Source organism: Cervus canadensis, chromosome 4 (assembly GCF_019320065.1).
Source record: "Cervus canadensis isolate Bull #8, Minnesota chromosome 4, ASM1932006v1, whole genome shotgun sequence".
NCBI classification, from domain to species: Eukaryota; Metazoa; Chordata; class Mammalia; order Artiodactyla; family Cervidae; genus Cervus; species Cervus canadensis.
Genome location: NC_057389.1, coordinates 92377934 through 92395959, shown reverse-complemented (window position 1 = coordinate 92395959; position 18026 = coordinate 92377934). Strand labels below are relative to the sequence as shown.

The window sequence follows — 18026 nt, the reverse complement described above, 5'->3', positions numbered from 1 at the left end:
TCTAGATGCAAGGGAGGCTGGGAAATGTAGTATTCATTTCTGAGTGATCCATTAAAGATGGAGGCTTAATTGCCACAAACCACAGGGGAGAATGGATATATGGGGACAACTAGGTGTATCTTCTTTCAGCTATAAATAGTGAAAACAATAATGATTTCTATTTACTGCAAGCTGGAGCCTGTGCTAAGTACTTTTTTTTTTCTTTTCTAAGTACTTTTATATGCATGATCTCACAGATAGAACTATGATTATTCCATTTTACACCGCTGAAGAAATTAAAACCCAGAGAGGTTAAGTGACTTGCTGAAGATTGCACAACTTTTAAGTGTCAAAACTTGAGTGCGAAGAGGCTATGAGATAAAATGAGGTGATGCATATAAAGCACTGGGTAGGCAGTAAGCACCCAGTAAGTATCAAGAATGTGAATAATGATCTTGACTTGTCCTCTCACTCTTACCTCTGACCCCCAGACTGGCACTGCCCCCCAAGCCCCTCTCCCAGCCGCCGCCGCCGCCGCTCCTTGAAGAGGTTGGAGACCAAGAGGGAAGCAGGTTAGTACTAAAGCTGGATGTGGCCCTCTTGGCTCCCTAACCAGGGCTTAGAACAGAAAACTGAAACCACTCTAGATACTCCAATGAGGAGATGAGTGATTTAATGATGGGAGTTTAGTGCTTTGAAATTCATTAGCTGAGCTTCAGGAATGGAAGTCGGAAGGGTGTTTCCTGGGACTCAAGGTCGTGCCACTGGAGATCTTGCAATGCACAGAATCTCAGGAAATTGCTGTCAGTATTCTTTGGGAAGCTGATGGGTTAATAATGAAACACAGAATTATGCCTGCTACAAAAACAGACTGTAGCCCACCCATCAGCTACCACTGAAGGTAGGGAAAATGGTCTGTACCTCTCTTCCACCTTCCAATCCTATACTAGAGTGTCTGAAAAATGAAAGTGAAATGGAATTCTCCAGGCAAGAATACTGGAGTGAGTAGCCATTACCTTCTCCAGGGGATCTTCCCGACTCAGAGATCAAACCCAGGTCTCCAGCATTGCAGGCAGATCTTTTACCTTCTGAGCCACCAGGAAAGCCCCTACAAGAGTTTCTCAGCAGCAGAATCTCATTCCATCCAGAACCCTAGCAGCAAGGGAGTTGGGAAATGTAGTTTTTAGATGTCTAGAGTCTGTGATACTGAAAGGGGAGAAGGATAACATGTAGATGAAGAGCAGGGTGTGGACAGGATGAAGAAGTCTAGAGCTGAAGGAGATGGGAGGTAAAACTAGGTGTTTTTAGAAGATGGATTCTATGAATATTAGACTTTTCAGTCTCTTTGAGCAGTGCTAATTACTTTGTGGGTCTAAATAAATGGGAAATAAGTGAAGTCTAATAAAAATTTAGGTAAAATGCTGTCTAATTTCAATATCAAAAATTATGCTAACCTTCATGGAAAAGTACATGCTATAAACTGTTGTTATATTTATGATAACAATCAGTCATATTACTTAACTATAGATGTTCTAATCGTGTTATATGGTAGATAGCAAGATTTTTAAATTGCTGTAATATTTTAATCTTTAGGTGCATTCCTTCAGTTGGCTAATTTAGAACCTTTCAACTTGACATCATGCTCTATAGCAAGTTTTGTGTTTTCATTTTTAAAAAATACACCATGGAACCAGGAGTCAAAATTGCATCTTTCTAAGGCTTATTTAGTTATTTTTGGTTGTGCTGGGTCTTCGTTACTGCAGGTAGGCTTTCTCTAGGTGCAGGGAGCAGGGGCCGTGCTCCCGTTGCCGTGCGCAGGCTTCTCAATGAGGCGGCTTCTCTTGTTGCGGAGCACAAGCTCTAGGGCACAGGCCCAGTGGTTGTGGTGCATGGTCTTAGATGCCCTGTGGCATGTGAAATCTTCCCAGATCAGGGATCGAACCTGTGTCCCCTGCTTAGGTAGGCAGATTCCTAACCACTGCACTGCCAGGGAAGTCCCAAGATTGCATCTTTAATAAATAAACATGGCATTGCCAATCCCCGTCCAAAAGGAAGGAGGAAGAGGAGCAGAAGCAACAGGACCATAAATTCCAACCCCTAGAATTCCATAAATTCCAGCTTCTGAGCAGTGTGACCCTGGACCAGGGAACTGATCTCTCTGTGCTCAACTTCCTCATTAGAACACATCACAAGGGAAGGGTTCAATGTGAAGCTTAAGGGGAAAGATATAGGCAAAGCTCTGGGGACGGCGTTGCCAGAGATGTGGCTAAACAGAGGCTGATGTCATGGTGCTTAGGTGGATGAGTCCCCACTTCCTCAGGTCCCCCCCAGCCCCTCCTCTGTCCCTCTAACTCTGGCCTGCAGTGAACAAGTTCGAGACAGCGCTGGAGCAGAAGTGCTGTGAGGCTGGGCTCCGGGAGAACCCAGTGGGGCTGTCGTGTAAGGAGAGGAGCCAGCATGTCCGCTACGGACCAGTCTGCATCGCTGCCTTCCTGAGCTGCTGCCAGCTGTCTGAGACCCTGACTCGGGAGGCCCGAGAGGAGCAGCTGCTTCTGGGGACAAGTGAGGGGGCCATGGCAGGAAGCACAGGGTTGGGAGGGCCCCACTGAGGGGGCGTGGAGTGAGATGGAGGGTTGCAGTGGGAGGGCCCCACTGAAGGGTCTGGTGGGTCATGGGAGGTGTGTAGAGGAGACCCTGCCCTGCATCTGCTCCCTGCAGCGGATGAAGATGATGATTTAGACGACTTCTTCCTGGAGGATGAGCCTGTCCGGAGCTTGTTCCCTGAAAGCTGGTTCTGGAAGACCATTACTCTGCCAGAAAGCACATCGGGGTAGGATTATGACCCTCGTGCCAGCCTCTGGCCCCTGGCCCTTCCATGCATTATCAGGGGATGTTGCTCCACGGCATGTGGAATCTTCTCAGACCAGGGATCGAACCCGTGTCCCCTGCTTAGGTAGGCAGATTCCTAACCACTGCACTGCCAGCGAAGTCCCAAGATTGCATCTTTAATAAGTAAACATGGCATCACCCATCCCTCTCCAAAAGAAAGGAGGAAGAGAGACAGAAGCAGTGGCACAAATTCCACCCCCAGCTCTGCTGCTCGTGAGCTGTGTGACCCTGGGCCAATGTATTGACCTCTCTGTTGCTCAACTTCTCTGCAAGTTGAATGCTTCTAAATTAGCTAACTGAAGGCATGCACTTAAAGATAAAAAAATATAACAATTTAGCCATCTTTTTGGCTACCACATAACATGATTAGAACAGCTATAGGTTGGTAATATAACTTGATTATTGCCATAAATAAAACAACTATTCATATCACGTACTTTTCCCAAGGTCAGTGCTCCCAGGGTGACATTGAGCTCTCAGAATCATCCCATGCCTTCCTGGACGGGGATAAAGATCCCAGTGGGTTCCCTTCTCAAATGATGGCCCTCTAAGGATAATCTCTCCAATTGGGTGACTCACTGACCCCTCCATAGTGATGTTAAGCCCAAGACAGTGACCCTCAAATCAGAGGCTCTGTCCAGGCAGCACAGACTCATCATGTTCCCTCCACCCACCCCCTGGGGCTTCCTGCAGCATCTCCCACTACATCACCGATGTGACCATGCCCGATTCCATCACCACATGGCAGTTCGTGGCTGTCAGCATCAAGACTGGACAAGGTGACCCCACAAGCCCAGTGCTGAGGAAACAGGAGAACAATGGCCCTGACCAGCACCCCCCTCCACTGCCCCGACACCCAGGACAGTTGGCCTTTGCTTAACGGCGAGTGCTCTCCTGGTTCTAGGTATTTGCGTCTCAGATCCCTTTGAGCTGACAGTTATGAAACCCTTCTTTGTGGATCTTAAGTTGCCCTTCTCCGTGATCAGGAACGAGCAAGTCCAGATCCAAGCTGTACTGTACAATTTCTTGCAGCAGTCAGTCAAGGTGAAGCCCCCAGCCTTCCCCCGTCCCTTCAAACATATCTGTTGGTGTGTTTTATGAAAAGGGATGGAGCGTGTCTGTTTACCGAAGGGGCCACTGAAGTGGCAGCCTTTTTGCGAAAGCTTCTGAGACATTTTCTCATTTAAGCCTCACAATAACCCCAGGAGATGGAGGCTCTGACCATTCTCGGTTTAGAGATGAGGAAACTTACATTGCTTCCTGGGGTTACACCACAGGAAGTGGTGACAGAAGCCTGGCATGCTGCAGCTCATGGGGTCACAAAGAGTCAAACACTTAGCGGCTGAACATCAACAATAAGGGACAGAAGGGGGTTGAACCCAGGCAGGGTCTTTACTCTCAACCACTGAGCTACATTTGTCACATACTCAGGATTCTCAGGCTGGAGGCAGGGAGGAGACTGTGACTTTAGGGTCCTGGGCCTCCTCATGCAATCAGGACCTCCTAACCGTGCCCTCTGCCCCAGGTCCGAGTGGAGTTCCCTCACAAGGAGTCATTATGCAGTGCAGCAAAGCCAGATGCCCCTTCCCGCCAGATAGTGGCTGTGCCCCCCTCCTCCTCCAAGGTGGTGCCCTTCGTGCTTCTTCCACTTGAAATAGGCAAAGTGGATGTGGAGGTCAAGGCCAGAGGCTCTGGGGTCCAGGACCACGTGAGGAAGACACTCCTGGTCCAGGTAATGGGCACTCCCCAGCCCTTGCTGCCCATGTAGACAGTGGGGTGTCTACACTTGGGGCTCCAAGTTGTATGATCATGGGAGGGGGTGGTGGTTCCAGGATCAACAAACAGGCAGGAGTGAGGGGCATGACGATGATTTAAAAGTTCAATCACAAAGCCCCCCACTTTGGGACTTTGGAGTCAGGCTTGGGTTCAAACCTTGTGTCTGCTGTGTGATCTTGGGCAACTTACTTAATGTCTCTGAGCCTCATTTGCAGGATGAGAATAATCCTCATAGCCATGAGTGATCAGAGAGCTGTGAACATTACACACAATCAGTGCCTGACCCATCAGTATTAATACTTTATTTACTTGACAAACATGTGTTTAACACTTAGGATATAGCACTTTGAAGATATTAACTCATTGAGCCCTCAGAACAACTCTGTGAGGTAGGAGTTATTATCCTCTCCCTTTTATGGATGAGAACACTGAGGCACAGGGGGATGAAGTATTTTGTCCAAAGTCGTGCAGCTAGGAAGCAAAAATGCTGGAATTTGAACCTCGTTATCTGGGCTCCAGAGTCTGTGGTCTTTTTTTTTTTTAACTTGTTTGTTTGTGGCTGTGTTGGATCTTTGTTGCTGCTTGTCAGCTTTCTCTAGTTGCAGCAAGTGGGGCCACTCTCTATTTGTGGTGCACGGCCTTCTCATTGTGGCGGCTTCTCTTGTTGCAGAGCACTGGCCCTAGGGTGCAGTGAGCTCAGTAGTTGTGGTCCACAGACTTAGTTGCCTCAAAGCATGTGGAATTTTCCTGGACCAGGGATTGAACCCATGTCCCCTGCATTAGCAGGAGGAGTCTTAACCATTGGACCGCCAGGAAAGACTGAGTCTGCTCTTAATAGCTAAGCAAGACTTCCTCTTACTGTCATTATGAATGTCATTATGACTATTGTTTTTAACCTGCTTCTTCATTGCATCCTACAGGCAGGGGGTCAGATTGAGCAAATATCCCAAAGCTTCCTCCTGAACCCCCAAGGTTTGTGGGGTTTTCATGGGGCTTGTGGGATCCTGGGGCCATGCTCTGGTGGAGGGAAGGTCTGAAATGAGGGGCTCTGGCCAGGTGGGCCGTCTGAGCGTCTCCCAAAGTCTGCACACCCTGACCTCCCCAGTCCCAGAGCCCACTCATCACACAAGGCTGTGCCTACTCAGGTCAGACCCAGACGCAGTTGGTGCCAAAACAAGAATTCTTGAACAAGATGCCCAACACAGAGGCGGAAGTGTTTGTCAGCGTCCAAGGTACCTGGGAAACAGCTGGCTCCTTTCGGGGCTGGGGTGGGGGGTGGGGCCGCGCTGGCTCCACCAGAGCCCGCCTGGGCACAGAGTGATGGGGAGACCTGGTGGCTTAGACTCTGCCCACCTGACAGGCGACATCCTTGGCGAGACCATGCTGGGGACCCTGACGCCCAGTGAAACGTGGCGGCTGCTGAGGATCCCGTCTGGCTGCCCCGAGCAGACGCTGAGCTCCCTGACCCCCGTGGTCATCCTGACGCGTTACCTGGATACCACGGGCCAGTGGGACAAGGTTGGGGTGGAGCTCAGGCAGCAGGTGATGAAGAACCTGGCCAGCGGTGAGAGTGGGTCACCTCCTGGGACCTTGATGAGGGCGTCTGAGTCTCTCAGGCAGAGTGCTGAGGTACCCTTGGGGCTGGAGGAGGCCCCCACTGGACCCTCCCAGACAATAGCACCCAAATTCTGACTCCCGGGGACTTCCCTGGTGCACCAGTATTAAGACTCCACACTTCCAATGCAGGGGGCATGGGTTGGCTCCTTGATTGCAAGTGTGCATGCGGTGTGCACACTCAGTCGTTCAGTCATGTCCGATTCTTTTGCAACCCTATGGACTGTAGTCCACCAGGCTCCTCTGTCCACGGGATTCTCCAGACAAGAATACTGGAATGGGTTGCCACGCCCTCCTCCAGGGGATCTTCCCAACCCAGGGTTCAAAACTGCATCTCTTGTATCTCCTGACCTGGCAGGCAGATTCTTTACCACTGAGCTACCTGGGAAGCCCTGAATCCCTGGTCAAGGAACTAAGATTCTGCATGCCCTGTGGCACAGCCAAAAAAAAAAATTCTCAAACTCTGACTTCTCTCCCAGTTGACAGCCTGATACCGAGTTCCCCAGGTGACCTCCAACTATGACTGACCCCCAGGGTATTCCTTCACCCTGACCCTTCTCCCAGGCTACACGTCTCATAACAGACACCCTGGTTTACCCTAAAGCAGCAACTTCCCAGGTTATGTTATATTTAGACACTGTCCCAGGCTTTAGCCAGTCAGTTCCACGCCTTCACGTAGCCACGGCTACATTCCCAGGGAATCCCCACATAGAAAACTCCAGAATAATCCCAGGTGGTGGCTTCCTGGTTACACCTGAATGGCAACACTTTGCCAGGTTACATCCAAACCCCCCAGGTAACAACCAGAGATACATACCCTGCTTACACCCAGACAGCGACCCTCAAGCATGTCAGGATGGCCAAGTGGTCTAAGGCACCGGACTCAAGTTTCTACTTCCCCAGACAGAAACCCTCAAGTTAGTTTGGACACTCACCCCTCCTCTCCCTGGTTACACTCAGACACCAACCCTCCATCCACGTGCTCTGGATGGTGCTCCATCCAGCTAACACCCAGACACTATCATCCCGTGTTAAACCCAAACAATAAACCTGAACTTCCCTGCAGGCCCAGTGGCTAAGACTCTGCACTCCCGATGCAGGGGCCCGGATTCCATCCCTAGTCAGGGAACTAGATTCCGCATGCCACGATGAAAGATCCTGCATGCCTACAATGAAAATCGAAGATCCCATATGCTGAAACTAAGACCCAGCGCAGCCAAGTAAATAATTAAAAAAATAAAACAGGAAGCCTCCAGATAACCTTCAGATAATACCCAAGTAGCAATGCTCAGCATCCAGCAGAGGTGCCCCCTGCAGACTACACCCAGGAGTAACCCCTTCTGACTACTACTGACACCTTTAGATTACAGCCAAGAAACAGCCTCCGAGAAAACACCCAGGTCGTGGCCCTTCATGGTTTTCCTGGTGGCTCAGTGGTAAAGAATCTGCCTGCAATGCAGGAGATGCTGGTTCATCCCCGGGTCGGGAAGATCCCTTAGGGAAGGGAATGGCAACCCACTCCAGTATTTTTGCCTGGAGAATCCCATGGACAGAGGAGCCTGGTGGGCTACAGTCCACGGGAAGAGTCAGACATGACTGAGCGACTAAATAATAATGGCCCCTCAGAATATGCCCTTTCCTGAGTTTTACCTTCCACAATCCTTGGTAGCAGTAATTCCCCATCACACCCTCCCCCAGAGGACCCAACAGCACTTTCCAGTTTATTCCCGTATACAACTGTCCCCTGGATCCCACGGTCACACATTTACACCTGGGCCCTACAGGCTCCTCCATTCTGCACCTGGACAAGTCACCACCTCCGGGTTCCATCAATATGCAAGGCACCCCTAAGTCTCACCCACACCCTGCTCCCCAGATTCTGCCTGGTAACTGGCTCCTCCCTTGACAACCACACCCAAACAGCAACTCTCCCTGTAAATTTCCCATCTACCTCTTTCCCCAGGGTACAGCCGGATGTTGACCCACCGGAGTGAAGACGGCAGCTACCATACCAGCAAGGGGAACCCAGGAAGCACCTGGTAAGGATGAGGACACTGGTGGGAGGGGCCAGCCTGGGGCTGGGGGGCCCCAGGAGTGCCCCCACTGTGGGATCTTGGGGCAGGCAGACTGTGGGGCCAGCGGCGTCCCAAGTTGCTATGGTGTCTGGCATAGAGTTCCCCACAGAGTAGAAGCCCCTGTCCTGGAATGCCTTGGTTAATGTTGCCAGCCATCACCCACCCATCTCCCTCCCGACAGGCTCACGAGTTACGTATTCCGAGTCTATGCCTTGGCCTACCCCACCATGACAATCAGGGCGCTCAGTCTTGATTCTATCTGCAACATCGCCAACTGGATCATCACCCACAGACAGGGGATGCATGGGAACTTTGTGGAGGAAAGTCCCGTGGTCATGTGGTCCATGCAGGTACCCACCGTCCCCCTGGCTGAGCTGTTCACATAAAACCCCAGGGCTCTGCGTACGGGGAGGGGATGTCAGCCCCCTGGCATGTTCACAGGTAGAACGAGAACAGGAAAGGGCTGAGGCCCAGCACCCAGCATCACATCTCCCTGCTCTGGACCATCCTGGACTCTACTACAATGTGGGGAGGTGGGGTACATCCAGGACCCACCCACCTCCAACCCCACTTCAACGAGTTGCCAGTCCTGGCCCACCGTTCTCTGGGTCTGAGTCCTCCCTGTTCCCTGAGCCAATACACCCATCCTTACCAAGTATTCCTCCACACCAGCCTCCAGAAACAACTTTTAAGGTGGGAGTTATGAAATTCTGGAAGGCTTCATGAGGAGATGATGGGCTTCCCAGGTAGCTCAGTGATAAAGAATTCACCTGCTAATGCAGGAGACATAAGAGACGTGGGTTTGATCCCTGGTTTGGGAAGATCCCCTGGAGGAGGAAATGGCAACCCACTCCAATATTCTTGCCTAGAGAATCCCATGGACAGAGGAACCTGGTGGGCTACAGTTTATGGGGTTGCAAAGAGTCGGATGTGACTGAGTGACCAAGCGCATGCACTCATGATATTTATACAGACCTGGGGAGGTGAGGGAACAATCCCAGTGGATAACTAAGGCCAGAGTGTTCCAAGCAGAGGAAGCAGCATGTGTAAAGGTCCTGAGACTGGAATGTGTCCAACACGTTTGAGCAAGAGTGAGGTGGCTTGTGTGTCTGGAACAGAGTGAGCAAGGGGAGAGAGGGAAGGGGGTGAGGGGAGGGAGGTGGAGGAACGGATTGTGCAGGGCCTTCTGGGCCAAAGGGAGGACTTGAGCTTTCCCCCTGAGTGAAGGTGGGAGCCACAGAAGATTCTGAGCAGAGGATGGATGCAAACTGATCCAAGAGTTCACAGGCTTCATTGGCCACTCTGGGAAGAAGGAGCTGTGGGCTATGTCTTAGCTTCCTAAGGCGGCCGAAACAAAGCAGCCCAACTAGGTGACTTAAAACAACAGAAATGTATTTATTTTGTCACAGTTCTGGAGACTTAAAGTCCAAGATTAAAATTTTGGCAGGGCCATGCTCCTTTGGAAGGCTCTGGAGGGCAGGGATGGGGAGGGGAGAATCCTGCTTTGTCTCTTCAAGCTTAGTGGTTCCTGGCAATCCTTGGCATCCTTTGGCTTGTAGCCACATCACTCCAATCTCTGCATCCAACATCACATGCCTTTCTTCCTTCTGTGTGTGCTGTCTTATATGTGCACCAGTTATTGGATATTGGGCCCACCCTAACCCAGTAGAACTTTACTAGTCACTCAGTCGTGTCTGACTCTTTGTGACCCCATGACCGCCAGGCTCCTCTGCCATGAAATTCTCCAGGCGAGAATGCTGGAGTGGGTTGCCATTTCCTCCTCCAGGGGACCTTCCCAACTCAGAAATTGAAGCCAAGTTTCTTGCATGGCAGGCAGATTCTTTACCATCTGAGCCACCAAGGGAAGCAGTAGAACCTGTTCTTTTCCTAATTTTCTTAAGTTTTAAATTTTATTTATTTATTTTTGGCTGCACTGGGTCTTCATTGCTACACATGGACTTTCTCTAGTTGTGGCGAGCGGGGACTACTCTCTAGTTGCAATGAGTAGACTTCTCACTGCCGTGGCTTCTCTCGTTGCAAAGCACGGGCTCTAGAGCTCTCGGACTTCAGTAATTGCAGCACATGGGTTTGGTAGTTGTGGTTCCCGGGCTCCAGAGCACAGGCTCAGTAGTTGTGGCACAGGGGCTTAGTTGCTCCACGGCAACTCCACGGGAGTGGACATTATTCAACCCAGCACAGGGATTGAGGGTGGAACCCGGGAGACGGGAGAAGAGTTTGAACCTTACGTTGGTCATTTACTAGCAATGGAGACACGTCTCCAAGCCTATGGTTCCTTGTCAAGAAAATGGAGCCACTGCAAGAATGTTTTGAGCTAGCTTAGAGTTTAGCACAGCATCCCCCATGGCTGTCAGCTTTTGTTAGTAAGGCAGACCCCACACAGGCAAGACTCAAGATAGCTCTCCTCCTCTCCCTGTCTCCACATCCTGCTTTCAACATCATCCGGCCCAGAGCTGAGCACCCAGGAGCTGTTCAAGGTCAGGGAGGAGAGCCTGGGGAAGGTGCCTCCAAGATGGTAAAGGGGTCATGGGTGTGGTTCTGCATTTGCAGGGTGGCTACCAAGGCTCTGAGGCAGACATATCACTCACAGCTCTTGTCCTGATCGCCCTGAATGAGGGGAAGGAGTTGTGCAGCCAGAAGATACCGGTAGGACTCAAAGAGGAGGGCAGGCTCTGCAAGGTGCCGTAACCCTTGCACACAGGATGCCCCCTTGCCATCATGTCCTTCTCATTGCATCCCTCTCTTCTAACTCCCAGACCCCTTACCCCCGCCCCCCATCACCTCCCTCTAGCCTCCTCTCTTGACTTTCTAGAGTTTGGCTGACAGCATGAAGCGTGCCGGTGACTTCCTGGAGAAAAAACTCCCCCACATTCAGACAACTTTTGCCATGGCCATAACCTCCTATGCTCTGGCCCTCATCAGGAGCCCCCGAGCCAATGACCACCTGGACAGCTTTGCCAGCAAGGGTGGGTGTGGGCCACTTTTTAACCAGCTATGTGTTCACCGTAGCCATGGAGGCAGAGTGAGGGAGATTGCACGATCTCAAATCCAGCAAGGTGTGATTCATCATTTATTAAGCACCTATTGTGTGCCAACCCTTGGGCTCAGGCCCTGAGAAACCAAGGTGAACAAGACTGATGTGGCCCCTCCCCTGAAAACTACCACTGTAGTTAGGGGAGGCTGGCAGAAGACAAACAGGTCAATAGAGAATTACAAATTGAGATGGGTGCTGAGATAGTAACATACAAGGGGGGTGGGAGCCATGATGATGAGGGGAGGGAAGTATAGACCAGATTGCTGGGGAAGGCCTCTGTGAAAAGGCGACCCCCTCAGCTGAAATGAAAGATGAGAAGGCTCACCTACATGAAAGGTCAAGGTTATTCCAAGCAGAGGGTCTGGCTCACACAAATGCCCTGAAGTGGGCAAGTGCTTGGTATGTTTGAGGCTAGAAAGAAGGTCATTAGACATAAGTAATTGAGAGGGGTCTGCTTCCCATGGTCTTGCCCTATCCCATCCCTGAGGGTCCTTATCTCATCCTCTCCATCCCCCAAGTCGAGAGGAGTGGAGTTAGAGAAACTCACTTGTGGTGGGTCTGGGAAGGATGTGGAGGCGTTCCTTTGAACCTCAGTGTCCTCAACTCTAAATAGTGTCCCTGTCCCCTAGAGTGGTTCTGAAAAATGCAGTGTCCATATGTCTCCTCAGCAAAGGTTTTCACATAAAGCAGGTGCTCCATAAAATAGCCATGAGGGTGACGGAGGATGAGACAGTGGGATGACATCACTGATTCAATGGACATGAACTTAGGCAAACTCCAGGAGATGGTGGGGGACAGGGAGGCCTGGCGTGCTGCAGTCCATGGGGTTGCAGAGAGTCAGACATGACTTGGCAGCGGAACACCAGCAATGACACAAGGAGAGGACAGGTTCAGGGAGGCGGTTCCAGATCAACATGACCAGGGGCACCCATCTTCTAGACAAAACCCACTGGCCAGTGGGTTTGGATGACCTGGATCTAGATGACTCTCTATACACCATTGAGGCCACGGCCTACGCACTGATGCAGAAACTGGAGCTGGGTCGGCGCAATGAAACGCATGCCATCGCCAACTGGCTATTGAAGAAACGGCAGCTGGGAGGAGGCTTCAAGTCCACCCAGGTGACCGGACGGAAACTAGGGGTGGAGGGGTCGAGGGTGGAGGGTTGGGTTGCTAGCCGAGGTGCTGACACGACTGGCCCTTGGGAGGAGCTGTCCATGGTGCTGGTACCCACAGATTGGGGGGGGGGCCCAAAGTGCTGTCCCTGGTGCTGATCCGACACATACCCACCACCCCCGTCCCAACACCCAGACCACGGTCGTGGCCATCGAAGCCCTCACTCGCTTCCGCGACGCTGTCCCCTTCGACGGTGTCCAGGATCTCCAGATCCAGATCAAAAGTTCCAAGAGAGCCATGCATGTGGAATGGGTCATTGATGAAAAGAACGCTTACCAGCTACGGTCAGCAAAGGTATGGAACTCAGGGGCAGACAGGAAGTCCACACAGAAATGGCACTGGAGATGAAGCCAGGAGTCATATCCCTGACAGTCTCCCTCACCAATATTATCTAGCCACCATGGGCTATACTGTCAATGTATTGGTTCATTTATTCTTCCTGAACACCCACTGTGTGCCAGACATTCTCCTGGGGTACATTATGAGGCATCTGTGGTCCCTGCTCTCAAGGAACTTACAGTCTAGAAAGAAACTAAGACAATAAATTTAATTCTACATTCTGTTTTAAGCTTTCTGAACACGGGGGAAGGAAATAAGTGTATAAAGGAAAAAATAACCTGGGTATGGTGGAAAAGGTAATCTCCATGACCTTACCTCATGGAGGAGGTGATACTTACCTTCAGTCACTCAGTTATCTTTACTGGGCATTTACTAGGTGCCAGGCACTGTTCTAGGTTCTGGGAATATGGCCATTAATGAGACAGGACAAAAAATCCTTGTCCCTGTAGAATTTTATATTTTAGTGAGAACAGACAATAAGGAGATGTGAATAAGTAAGATATGCAATGTGTTAAGTGATGACAAGTGCTACGGGAAAGTGAAACAGGGAGAGAGGTAGGAACATCAAGTGGTTGTCATTTTAAGTAGGTTGGGCAGGGAAGGTCTCACCAAGAAGGTTACACTTGAGCAAAGATCTTAAAGAAAGGAAGATGTGATCCTTCTGGAGATCTAGGCAGAACAAACAGCAAGTGCAAAGGCCCTGAGGCCAGAGTGTTGTAAGAATAGCAGTGGGATTTAAGCAAGTGTGATGTGATCGGATGTGAATGCGTAAGATTTTGCTCAGGCCAATGAGGGAAGAATGTATGAGGGGAACAAGAATGGGTGCAGAGAAGCCAAAGAAAAGAGTCTTGAGTGGGGGGGGCTTCACACATGGGGAAGTTCAGAGACACTGCAAAGTTGATGGTGCAGACAGATCTACATTAGGACTGAGTCAGCAGTTGTAGTTGATCTGTGACAGTGTAGACACCACAAATGCTCAATCAAGAAGGAAAATTCAAGCCATCTTCATGGAGAGGGACAAGAGAGTCACTAGACCCCAAGTTAGGGGAATAATTGAGTCCCCAGTGCCCATGGACGCTTCCCTCTTCATCCTCATTGCATGTGAGCCATGTTTTGCTGCTTCCTCTGCCCTCAAATCCTCCTCCCCCTTCATTTCAGTTCTCTGCTGAGGAAGACCTACAGATCAAAGCCAGCGGCACTGGAAGAGGCACCATCTCGGTAGGTCTTGTGTTCCTTAGCTAGAGCCCAGGGCTCTCCCTGTTCATGGGAAGAAAGCCTAGCTATCATTTAGAGCACAAATATGGGAATCAAACTAAGGACACCTCAAAAAAACCCTGAGAAGTAGGTAAAAATATGGGCCATTTGACAGGTGAAGAAATAAGGTTTTCACTTGCAGTAAGTCAAGATTTGGGGTAAAGGCCAGAGATACTTGGGGTTTTGGTTTGTTTTGTTTAGGCCACGCCATGCAGCGGGTATGATCTTAGTTCTCCCACCAGGGATGGAACCCACATCCCCAGCAGTGGAAGCACAGAGTCCTAACCACTGGACCCCCAGGGCAGTCTCAAGGCCAAAGATTTTTGGAACGACTTCTGCCCTTCCTATGTTGAGTCCTGAAAAGATGTCTCTTTTCTTGCCCCCCGAGGGAAGATTCTCCCTCCTGGGTGCCTCCCAAGGCCCAGAGAATAACTCCATCCTTCCCCCAATATCTGGGGGCTCCATTATATAATCTGGCCCTATGCCCTGTGATCCAGGAGGACAGCCCTCTTGATCACTGAATTCAAGGTAGCCCGCTATCATGTGTCAGGCAATGGAGTCACAGTTGAATCCCTGCCTTTATTGCGTGACCTCAGGCAAGTCACACTCTGCCTTCAACTTCAGTCAATTTTAAAGTAAATAAAATAAAAAATTCAGTTCCTCAGTGGAACTGGCCACATTTCAAGTGCTCGGTTAGCCACATGTGCAGACTTCTCTGGCAATCCAGTGGATTAAGACTCTGCACTTCCACTGCAAAGGGCACGGGTTCAATCCCTGGTCAGGGAACTAAGATCCTGTATGTCACAACTAAAAATAGCCACATGCATCCAGTGGCTGCCACATGGAAAGCACAGATAGAGGCTATTTTGCCATCAGTGCAGGAAGTTCTATTGCACAGACGTGGCGTAGACTCCATAGGCTGTTCTGGCCACTGAACCTACTAGATTGAGGAGGGAAGACCTCGCTGTGAATCCCCCATGGAGCAGAGAGCTGGGCAGGCAAGAACTGAAGCAAGAAGCAAAGGAGTAGGTGTGAATGAGCTCTGACCTCTCTCCTGCCCGACAGATCCTGACCATGTACCACAGGTCCCCAGAGTTCCTGGAGGACACCTGCAAGCACTATCACCTGAGTGTGACTCTAAACGACAACGAGGAAGGTGAGCCTGGACCCAGAGATGCTCTTCTTCTTTTTTTTTAATATAATTGTATTTATGTATTTACTTTTGGTTGTGCTGGGTCTTCATTGCTGTGCTACAGGCTTGCTCTATTTGCAGCAGGCAGGTTGCTGTGCCCGGGCTTCTCATTGCAGTGGCTTCTCTTGTTGCAGAGCACAGACTCTCAGCTCAGACTTCAGTAGTTGCAGGTCATGGGTTTAGTTGCTCTGCAACATGTGGAATCTTCCCAGACCAGCGATCGAACTCATGTCCCCTGCATTGGCAGGCAAATTATTACCACTGTCATCACCAGGGAAGTCCCTAACTCTTCTTTTTTATTATTTTATTTTAGCTGCCATTCAGTAATCACATCTATTGCTTTATTCAGCCATTCAAACAAAGAATTTGTGAGCATTTACCATGTGCTTCACTCAGTTTCTTGGTCCTGGGAACATAGGCATGAACAAGAAAAACAGCTCTTCTTCTCTGGGAAATCACACTTTAGTAGAGGGACACAAGCAATATGATAAAAACAGTATGGCATACATTTATTGTTATTTATTTATAACATAAGTGAATCTGCATTGTAAAATGTAATATGTAGCATAGTAGCAGATAATGACTAAGTACCACATAAAATAAAGTAGAAAGAGGTGCTACAGACTTGAAGGATGTCCAGGGGAAGCTCTCCCCAGCCTGCTTTCTACTGAGATATGGAAGAAGTGAGAGAGTGAGCTGTGGAGGATCTGCGGGAAGGGCACTCGAGGCAGGCAAAACAGCAGGTGCAAAGGCCCTGAGGCAAGAATGAGGTCACCTGGCTTGAGTAACAGCAGGGAGGCCAGTGTGGCTGCAGAGGAGCAAAGGTGAAAGTTGCTCAGTCATGTCCGACTCTTTGCGACTCCATGGACTGTAGCCCACCAGGCTCCTCTGTCCATGGGATTCTCCAGGCAAGAACACTGGAGTGGGTAGCCATTCCCTTCTCCAGGGGATCTTCCTGACCCAGGGATCAACCCCAGCTCTCTTCCATTACAGGCAGATTCTTAACTGTCTGAACCACCAGAGAAGCCCCCAGAGAAGGAAGGGGTAGTTTTAGGAGGAAGAGCTGGAGAGCTGATGAGGCGGGGACTTGCGGACCATGGTGAGGACTTTGGGTTTGGCTTGGAGGGAAGTAGGAACCAGAGGGGGTTCTGGACAGAGGAGGGACATGATATAGCACAGGCTTGCACAGGCTCCCTCTGGGGGAAACAGACTACAGAGGGCACAGGTGGGAGCTGGGAGGACAAGGAGGCAGCAACTGCGCTGTTCCTGCAGGAGATGATGGGCTGGACCAGGGAAGGGGTGTTGGAGATGATCAGAAATGGACTTGCCTGGTGGTCCAGTGGTTAAGACTCTGCACTTTCAATGCAGAGGGTGTGGGTTCAATCCCTGGTCAGGGAACTAAGATCCCACATGTCACATGGTGTGGCCAAAAAATAAATTTTTTTAAAAAGGAAGAAATGGACTCTAGAATTTCCAGTCCTGAGTACCAAGAAGGAAGAGCCAAGGCTCTGCCCCTGGGAACTCACTGTCAGAGTAGGGGGGGAAACAAGCCTCACCAGTCCCAAGACTTTTGGGGACTAAAAGTGACCAAGAGGGGACTTCCCTGGTGGTCCAGTGGTTAAGATTCCATGCCCAAATGCACGGAGCACTTGTTCAATCCCTGGTCAGGGGACTAAGATCCCACACACTGAGCAGTCAACAAATAAATACACGAAAATAAAAGAGACCAGGACTTTGGTTGGGGTCACATTTCTTAATAGTAGTTTCTAACTGACCATTAGAAAGCCCTGATCCAGCACTATATTAAATGCTTCACTTGTATTTACTCACTTAAAATTAGCCAACTTGGCTGGGAATATCACGATCCCCTTTCCCAGATTAAGAAACCGAGGCATAGGGGAGCGGGCCCGGCCTTAGTGCCTGGGCCCCCTTGCCCTGGGGGCCGGGGCTCTCTGGGTGCCTTCCTGCTGCCTCAGCCAGGGCTGGGGCCATGGCCTCAGGATCCAATGAAGCCAAATAAACTCCCCAAGCTGTCCCCCCCCCAAAAAAAGAAACCGAGGCACAGAGAGGTTAAACACTTGCTCAAAGCCACACAGCAGAGCCAGACTTCGAACCCAGGAAGCCAGCTCCAGAGACTGTGTTACCCAGCCTCTAAATCCCTGCTTTCTTTCTGCAGAGAATAAAAAGGGGGAAGCAACCTTTCAGCTCCGGATGGAAACAAGGTCAGGAAACAGGATCTTCGCCTAGGCAGGAGGAAGGATGCACCTCCTGGGGTCCAGAGGCCCTTAGCAGCTCTCCCTGTGTACTGAGTGGAGGCTGGAAACCAGCCAAACCCACCACTCCATGCCTGCTCCATCATCGCTACCTCTCATCCTGCCCTCCCCTGCTCATCTACCATCCCACTGCCCCAGTCCTGTCCTCCATCCTGCCATGTCCCAGAAGGGCAGGCTCCTGAATGGTGGACACACACCGTGACCCAGATGCCCAGAGCCTGCGGCAAGCCTGGTGGCTCTCCCCTGTCTTCATCTTCTCCAGACATTCCAGCTCCCACTCCAGTCTGGCTATGTCTCCCACATACCCTTGCCCAGGTCTAGATAGCAAAACATGTAGTGAGTGCCTCCTGGGTGTCAGGCTCTGTTCTAGGAGCTACGGAGACAGTTGTGAGCAAGACAACTCCTCC

At 50.5% G+C, this 18026-nt stretch overlaps 1 protein-coding gene across 4 annotated transcripts in view; it reads left to right on the top strand.

Annotated features, from left to right (window-relative positions):
• Positions 1–18026, top strand: part of LOC122440445 (complement C3-like) — a 29170-nt gene that overhangs the window by 7604 nt on the left and 3540 nt on the right. For 3 of the 4 annotated variants that reach the window (XM_043466717.1, XM_043466716.1, XM_043466718.1), the window contains 18 exons: positions 471–551; positions 2344–2541; positions 2698–2809; positions 3562–3647; positions 3773–3912; positions 4394–4600; positions 5565–5616; positions 5790–5876; positions 6005–6208; positions 8222–8297; positions 8515–8683; positions 10902–10997; positions 11164–11317; positions 12325–12506; positions 12697–12855; positions 14059–14118; positions 15220–15310; positions 17523–17568. In XM_043466717.1, the coding sequence (XP_043322652.1) occupies positions 471–551; positions 2344–2541; positions 2698–2809; positions 3562–3647; positions 3773–3912; positions 4394–4600; positions 5565–5616; positions 5790–5876; positions 6005–6208; positions 8222–8297; positions 8515–8683; positions 10902–10997; positions 11164–11317; positions 12325–12506; positions 12697–12855; positions 14059–14118; positions 15220–15310; positions 17523–17568 (2200 nt within the window). Of the gene's footprint in view, positions 1–470; positions 552–2343; positions 2542–2697; positions 2810–3561; positions 3648–3772; positions 3913–4393; positions 4601–5564; positions 5617–5789; positions 5877–6004; positions 6209–8221; positions 8298–8514; positions 8684–10901; positions 10998–11163; positions 11318–12324; positions 12507–12696; positions 12856–14058; positions 14119–15219; positions 15311–16339; positions 16446–17522; positions 17569–18026 lie in introns of those variants that run through there. The other variant, XR_006269105.1, reaches the window with a different exon arrangement.